This window comes from Populus alba, chromosome 19, assembly GCF_005239225.2.
Source record: "Populus alba chromosome 19, ASM523922v2, whole genome shotgun sequence".
NCBI lineage: Eukaryota > Viridiplantae > Streptophyta > Magnoliopsida > Malpighiales > Salicaceae > Populus > Populus alba.
The window spans coordinates 12,695,796-12,703,856 of NC_133302.1; the positions used below are offsets into that span (position 1 = coordinate 12,695,796).

Consider the following 8,061-nt stretch of genomic DNA (forward strand, 5'->3'; position numbering starts at 1 on the left):
GTGTCTTTCTACTTTTTACAAGAAATTTAATAGAATGCACGGCTGAACATATTTTAGCCCCTAAAGAAATCTAATAAGATTTTGATCATATGAAATAAGAATTGCATATCTACTCACTGTACAACCATGTAAAAAAATGTCAAACAGCATATTTTCTAACTGGAGAAGGGAAAAACTAGTTTAAAATAAGATTATAAATGCTATGATGCTAAATCACAAGGGGGGATTGGGAAAAGGAGGGGCAAGATGGAAATGAATTTAGTATATGGTGTCGACTGATAGCTTTCTCTTCGGAGGAGATTTCTCTACAATCTCCTTTTGCCGGTCCATAAAAGTAGAGCCCTTGTTAGCAAATAGTCTCCGGAGATTGATCACTGAAAGTTCGTTGAAGCTTGCAACAGCTAGATCAGCCTGCACCAGATCATACCTGCATGTTTCAACATTAACAAGTATCTGAGTAAAGGGGGTAGAGTTATTATAGATGCTTTTCAACCAAAAATATAGATCAAATAATCGTGTATTCAAATTACAAATGCATGTTAAGAACATCAAAATGCATTAATTTCTGTAATAATTCCAAGTCCACTTCAGAAAATAAATCAAGTGTTTTTGGTCAATAAAACAGATCATAAGGAATTGAAATGACTGTCAGCAGCATCCCTTTTGGAGATGCAGTTTGGATCAACAGAAACAACAAAGTTTGAGTTAGTGAAGGTAGAATCTTCAAGACAAATCATTCTTTGAGTACGGATGAAAAATTGAAACCATTAGAAATCAATCAATTGCTTAGTTGATAAAAAAAAAAAAAAAACTACCAATCTAATTACTCAGTTTAGGTCATCTAAAAATTCCATAGGTAAATGTTTAAGTACGCACGCAGGATGTGCACCAATTAATCCTACAGCCATCATAGTACAGTTATGAGCAGCAGCTATGCCCCTGGGGTTATCTTCAAACACCACACACTTGGATGGTTTGCGGTCCAGCTGCAAAGAATTTATGCAAGAAGGTCAAGAGAGAGAAATGAAACTCAAGCTGCAATTAAAAAGAAAATGAGTGAACATGGGAATGAGATGCATTTTTATACAAGGCATGCATTAATCTTCTGCCCAACTTGATTCTTTTGTTCTAAAGTTCAACTGCTCATCTGAGAGATTTTGTTTTCCAAGATGGCAGAGCCTGAAAACTAATGTTGCAGGGGGGGAACTTACAGATTAGTGACCAAATATTATGGCTCTCATAGTACAGTCTACAACATACAATAAAGATTAATATTGACAAATTATTGCTATCCTTTTCAATTTAAATTACATTTATTTTAATTATTATTTAAATTTATGAAGTGAATACATCAATTACATATATTTACCTAAAATTGCCACTAGTCAAATAAAAATGACAGCACAAATAGACAATTTTTTTATGAATTAGTTGAAATATTTTTATTTGTAATTTGTTTGTAGATTAGCATTCAACGACCATAAACCCAAATAAGATAGCCAATGAAATTCTCCTAAAAGAAAATAATAAAGAAAAGAAAAGAAGATGACCAACCAAGAAGAGTGTCATTTATATCTTCGTTGCACTACAAATGAAATGAACATTCAACAAAAAATGAGAGCATAAAGTAAAGCACATATATTTATGTCCACAAAGACATGGGTATAAATTAGATGTGATTGATTGCATAATTGATTGACCAGAAAACATAAGTTTAGGTGAGATGATAACAAGGGTTTGTAGGCTGCTAAATATGCTGCTTTTTGGAGTATGAAGCAGGGTCATGAACCTTTTCATAAAAATAAAATAAAGAAGAAACGGAAGAAAAAAGAAACAAGGCCATGAATTTTTTTTTCCCTATCTACAAGCAACAAGGTCAACATGCTGGTAAAAGGAATGGACATTCTTTCCATTGTCTCAGAATTTTATACGAGTTGGGCTACTCTTAAGTCCTATTTCACAATCCTTGCATATCTATTTAAAGCTGGTTCCATGAAAATTATATGTATCTATAAGATTTACATGAGGCTGTAGTATACAATTTCCACAAGTATAATTCACATCCACCTGAATTTCAATCCTTCATTTATGATGTTCATTCTGCCTTTTCTGTGCAGTAACAACAGGCCACATGTAGGTCTATAATCTATAAGAAAGTTCTTTCCTATACCCTTAGATTAACCACAGATTTCATTTTGAAATCTTTTCCAATCAACCAGAATCAAGCAACCCTTCAGTCTCCAAAACTAAAAAAATAAATAGGGAGAGTCATTACTGCACTTGTAATTTCACCTGCTATCCTTGAACGCTTTCTCTTTGTAGAACGTTTGTTGTACCCAAATATTTTCAAAACCATAATTTCAAGCTTATCGGAATTTAAAATTAGACATGTATAAGCAGACCATTGCTTATTGCATGATGCAGATCAGATGGCACGCCTTTAGCTATCTAATTCTAAGGAAATATTACAGAGCAACTTTAGAGTGAGTTCATTGGAAGATCAAAAGGCAAGAACTCTTACTCTGAGGAAATATTATCAAGCAACTTTAGAGTGAGTTCTCGACCATACCTTCATAGCTGCAGAAAGGAATCTATGCGCTATTGACTCCATGCCGTCTTCCTCAGACACAATAGCCTGAACACCCAAAAAAGATAATTACCCACGGGAAGTTGGTTGATATTGAAAACATAAACATAGAAATTTACTTCTCATCCAGTTTTATTTAAGAATAATATAAGGCCCTCGTATCAGGTGTGACTGATGTAACATGTAATCTTCATTAGCTTGTATCATTAGTTGATAATGCAAATTACTAAAGAAATTATAAAAAGTATCCCGTATACTATTTGAAATGTGAGAAGTCCACCATAATTCGTTATTTTGAAAAGTGAGCATGGCTCCAGTAACAATTTTGTCTATCACTTAGCACTTGAGCTCCAAATTCCAAGAGCCCTTGGTGCTTAGGAGCTGCAATGTCCTCAATAATACAGCTTGTCTGTGTGATATCTAGCAGGTTATCTGTTCAAAATGTTGCGCAAACTCAAAGTAAATTATATACCTGGAAATACTTTTTGAGACCCATACGCTCCAGGGCACCTACCATGTTTATTCGATCAAGACATGAAACAACAGCACAGGGTATATGAGCTCTACTTACTGCATCCAGCCATTCTTCCAGCCCCTCAATGGGTTCTCTAAGCTGGGTGAAAACATTGATAGCCAGGTGAATTTTGGAGTTAAAGAGACAGGCTGTGCAACCACGTAAAGACTAGGACACTCACCCCAAGTAGATTAGCATGATACAACTGGGATAGTCGTAACTTCAATCTAACCACTTCACTTTCTGCTGTCTCCCAGAGCAATCCCTGAAAGTTATAGGACATATCAAGCAACTAATACAAGGTATATGAATGATGGTTAATATGAAAATAAAAGAAGTGTATCAGTGGAACAAGAAAAACAGCCCAAGAAGATTAAATGTATTGGAGCATCATGCCATAGATTTAAGGAAGCTATGCTTCAGGGATCATTTTATAAAACAGAATAAAAACTCTATGTTCATACATCAGTTATAAGTCACCATATCGCCTAGGTCAACCCAAACCATTACTTCTTTTCTTCAATTCAATTAATTTGAAACTCAAAATATATGCATTTCTAAAATTATAAACAGGGAGCTGAAATTGTAAAATTTAGGAACCCCCAAAACCCTGTGCGTCTACACAAATGTGACCCTTTGATGCACCTTATTCTGAGACCAATTCAGGCACACATCTTTCATATTAAATAAAACATTTGCAAAAAGCACCACTACTCTCTTAATGGGTGAAGTTTAAAATTTCCCTCTCTAACCATCTGAATGCTTAGGCCCGCTTCTCTAAAAGGAACTTGAGTGAGAACTGCTTCATATAACCACAAAAGTTAATTAAATGGTTGAAGGCTTATAGTCAATAAAAAACCCCACTTCTTTTTTTTTCAAATCTGGGAACGAACTTGCTCTGAAAGTTTGGCAAACTGATGTAATTAGATGAAAGACCAAAACCTTATCCTGTCAGTAGAACTTTTATTTCTCTCTCCTCTATTCTTCATTCTCAGAATGCATAATTTTCACAGCTAAAATAATAATAATAAGTGCTTTTGTAATGCTACCTTGCTGAAAGCCTGTATTTCCAAAGCTTTTTCAAGGCAATCAGCAAGGGCATAAAGGAATTCATTGCATCAAACCATCTGATAATGGAGAAATATCTCTAATATAATAAGAAAGCTAATCTTTTAGACATTATATATTCATAATAGCAACCAAATCCTAAAGTGAAAAGTTTTAAAACCTTGTGCAGTATGTGATCCGCATCTGCATATAGCATCAGTCTTTGAGCAAGCTCATCTTCAGGAATTTCCTTTCCTGCACAAGAATCATAATGATAGCACATACATTACAAAAAATGTCACATAAATTTCTGGCTTAGTATCCATTTTCAATTAGGTAAAACCAATATTGCATAAATATAAAAATCAATTTGAGATCTAGACACAACCTAAAGAGATGTTCCACTTGAACCAATTTGTTTATAATGAGGATAAAACAACATGCAGCTGATTCAAAGTTTGAAATTAACTTGGGGATCAAGACCATTAAAAAACAGCTTCCAGTACTGCAAATGAGCAATTGTCTGATTTTAGAAATGATGGATACTAGCACGCTGATTCTTTCATTTCCTCTGCTTATATTTTAGCCTAAATGTTGACCACAAAATCAGCACATTAACCACAGAGTGAGCTTTAGAAGTATTTACAATCAGGAAGTTGAGGGAAATAAATGTTTAACTAAAAGGGGAAAGTATTACTTCATACCTTCTTCAATTGCAAGCTGCTTCCACACATTCAACTTTATTGATCGAGTATCAGCCTGAAACACACAAACACACAATTATAATGGGAAATGAATCTCATCCTTCGCCCCCTTCACTCCCCCACCCCTCTCTTCCCCTTTCTCTCTTTCCAAAGTACCAGCATTTGAATCAGCATGAAGCCCACGTTCTTTTATTTCAAAATACCAACTAATATCGGTTTCCTTTGATCCCTGAGAGCACTGAGATCTTATTCATGCAGGTGCTGAATTCTCCTCAGAAGACTAAGGCCACACAAGTCTCTTATTTAATCACACACAGACTACTCTTGGCATTTTAGAATTATCTTCCTATATTTGTGATACCAATCTTATAAACTCTTTGCTGCACAACCTTAGAGCAGCTAATTAAGCAAATAAAAAAAATGAGATAGTGCGGATGAGCACAGCACAATGAACTAACAAATCGCTGTAGTAATTTTTTAAATAAAAGTTAACAAGCTGTTATCACAACTCACTTTTTGTGCAAGGTAGAGGGGAAGAAGAAAAAACACGGTCCTAAAATGCTTAAGTGTGATATTAGTCGTTAGAGCTCAGGACATTTTTCAGGAGATTCATCCCCCAATGTGACCAAATAAAAAACCTAAGCATAACCAAAGATAACATTTAGCTTTGCTTTTAGCACATAGGGAAATGGTTAAAGGAAATTACCACAACATTGTCCCAAGAAAAAACAAGACCATAGGCTTCATCTGGTTTCATGGCATAGCGTACCCGATGAAGGAAACCTTCTTGCAGTTTATCATTCAAAAAATCCTATTCCCAATACCATAAACAAGTAAATCCGATTAAGCAATAACCTATGATCTTTTTGCTTCAGAAACTATAATATAAATTCTAACAAAGATTAAGAGATAAATTAAAGTGAATTATTGTAAGAAAAATATAGCTTACCACATCAACCTTTAAAAGCCCATCCTGTCTAAATGTCTCAAACCCTTCTCCATATTCAGCTCCAATTGCCTATTACACAAAGCAAAAGAGGAAAGGAAAATTTACCCCTTTTAAAATTAAAAAGAAAAAGAAAAAGAAAAAATAGAAGTACCTCTTGCATGAAGAGCTTTTTAGGAGAAACGGGAAGCCCATCATTATTATCGAACCCACAAGCATTCTTGATCACCAAACGATGATTTGCCTTTAATTTCTGCAGATAATAAAGAGAAGACAACAAGGGCACGAGTTAGTTATAATATATATTGTAAACTCAAAAAGAAACGAGAGGAAGAGTTAAGAGGAGAAACCGGAAGTTTGAGCTTAGTGTGGGAAAAGAGAGAGTGAGGAAGACCAGAAGAGGAGGGTGAAGGTGGAAGGAGCAGAGAAGAAGTAGAAGATGAAGCTGATGAAACGCTTTTAAAATTGCTGCAACTGCACTTCATTTTTTTTTTTTTTTAGGGCAAGTAATTTGAAGGAGGAGCCAAAGTCTAGTAATATCGTTAGCAGATTGCTGAGCTCTTTTTCTAAATTGTGAGGTTCATGTTGCTGTTTGTGCCGTGCCGTGCCGTGCCTTCCCAATGAATCACGTGCGCCGCGTGTTGCAAATTTATATTTATCCAAATCATAATAAATAAAATCCAAACCAAGTTGATTTTCCTCATTTTGACTAGCTTCAGTTAGTTTATTGAGCATGTTTTCGCTGCGGTTTTCATAAAAGGTTTTCATAAAAAGAAAAATACATATAAAAAATAATATTTATATTAACAAAAAATATTTCAATATTATTATTAAATTTCATATAACATTTTAAATTTCAAATATTTTAGAATAACTATTTTTTTAGCCCAAATTTAAATTAAATAGTTTGTAAGTTACTTCACATGACTTTCTTCATTGAATGGATCCAAAAAATATTAATAAAATAATAAAAGATAAAATCAAATTAAAAAATATATTTTAAAAATAAAATTAAAAAAAATAGAAAATAAAAAAAAATTAAAGAATATATATATATATATATATATATATATATATATAATGTCATTTACCCTTTTCTTTTTTGAAAACAATATGACTTAAAAGCATTTAATTGGTTCCATTAGGATTCAAACCCATTACCTCGATTTGAGCCTGAATGCTTCAACCAATGACTTACAACACAAGTTTATTAACTAAACGCTTAAAATAATATATCAAGTTGTTTTTTTGTTCATATAAACACTTCAACCAATTACCGTCTGACGTTTCTAGTTCTCTGGATAATAATAATTAACTAGTCTTAGCGTGATGTTTGTACAGCGGGTAATTTTCTTTAGTGAAATAACGTTCAAGTTATAATAATTACTAATTATATTTTACTCGTGTTTTATTGCAGGTGTTTTTTTTATTGGAGTTTTTTATATAAAAAAAATATTTTATACAAATTGAAAACCTTATGCATGTATTTAATTAAATAAATCGAGAATCATCTGTATAAAATGTAAAAATTAAATCATTAATAATAACTAAAAACAAAACTAGAAAATTTAAGAGACAAATATAAATCAAGATATTTAATCTCGTGGCAAAAGCCATATACCAGGTTATGTTTAATGAGTTTCTTTATTAAAATAATTTTTTATTAAATCAAATTATAATAGAAACAGACATGCATAAAATTAATTAAGAAAAAATTAAAGAAAAAAATATTATAAAAAACTACACGTATTAGAAATATTATGCAAAAATAAATTTCATCTATGTTTATTTAAAAAAAAAAGTATAAAATAAAGATGAATCATAATAATATATAACTTTGAGAAAGACAGTAAAAAACTAAAAGTAGAAATTTCCCATAATTAAAGGCAAATCTAGGTTAAAGGTAGGAAAATGTTTATCAAGTCTAGGAAGCGATGCATCTAAAACCATTGATTGAATGAGTTGAAGTTGAAAAAAAACGGTATGGTTATATATCAATGTTTATTTAACTTTGATTGACAGCACTAAATGTTTCTTATGGATGAAAACTCTTATTAAGAGGTGATACATTATTATATGTCATTGTTTGATTTCAATTAGGGAATATTCCATAGAAATGGTGAAGCCTGATTCTATATCATTGATTGATTATGATTAAGAAACATAAATAGAGTTTTTTTTATCTAATTTTAGAAAACTTGATTTATTGGTGAAATGTATGGCATGGTCAAATGTCATTTCTTTTATAAAGACAATAAAAGAA

At 32.4% G+C, this 8,061-nt stretch overlaps 1 protein-coding gene across 2 annotated transcripts; it reads right to left on the reverse strand.

Annotated features, from left to right (window-relative positions):
• Window positions 1-88: 88 nt before the first annotated feature.
• Window positions 89-6,376, reverse strand: LOC118042922 (5-amino-6-(5-phospho-D-ribitylamino)uracil phosphatase, chloroplastic). 2 transcript variants are annotated; one of them, XM_035050683.2, is made up of 11 exons: window positions 6,149-6,374; window positions 5,953-6,051; window positions 5,802-5,870; window positions 5,559-5,663; window positions 4,853-4,907; window positions 4,330-4,403; window positions 3,283-3,366; window positions 3,060-3,200; window positions 2,570-2,635; window positions 877-986; window positions 89-427 (listed from the first exon to the last, which is right to left on the reverse strand). In XM_035050683.2, the coding sequence occupies exons 1-11, from the start codon at window positions 6,281-6,283 to the stop codon at window positions 259-261; spliced, it is 1,107 nt and encodes a 368-aa protein (XP_034906574.1). In that variant the 5' UTR covers window positions 6,284-6,374; the 3' UTR covers window positions 89-258. The 2 variants fall into 2 exon arrangements, with proteins under 2 accessions (XP_034906574.1, XP_034906575.1); XM_035050684.2 differs by lacking the exon at window positions 5,559-5,663 and having other exon boundaries at window positions 6,149-6,376.
• Window positions 6,377-8,061: the final 1,685 nt, after the last annotated feature.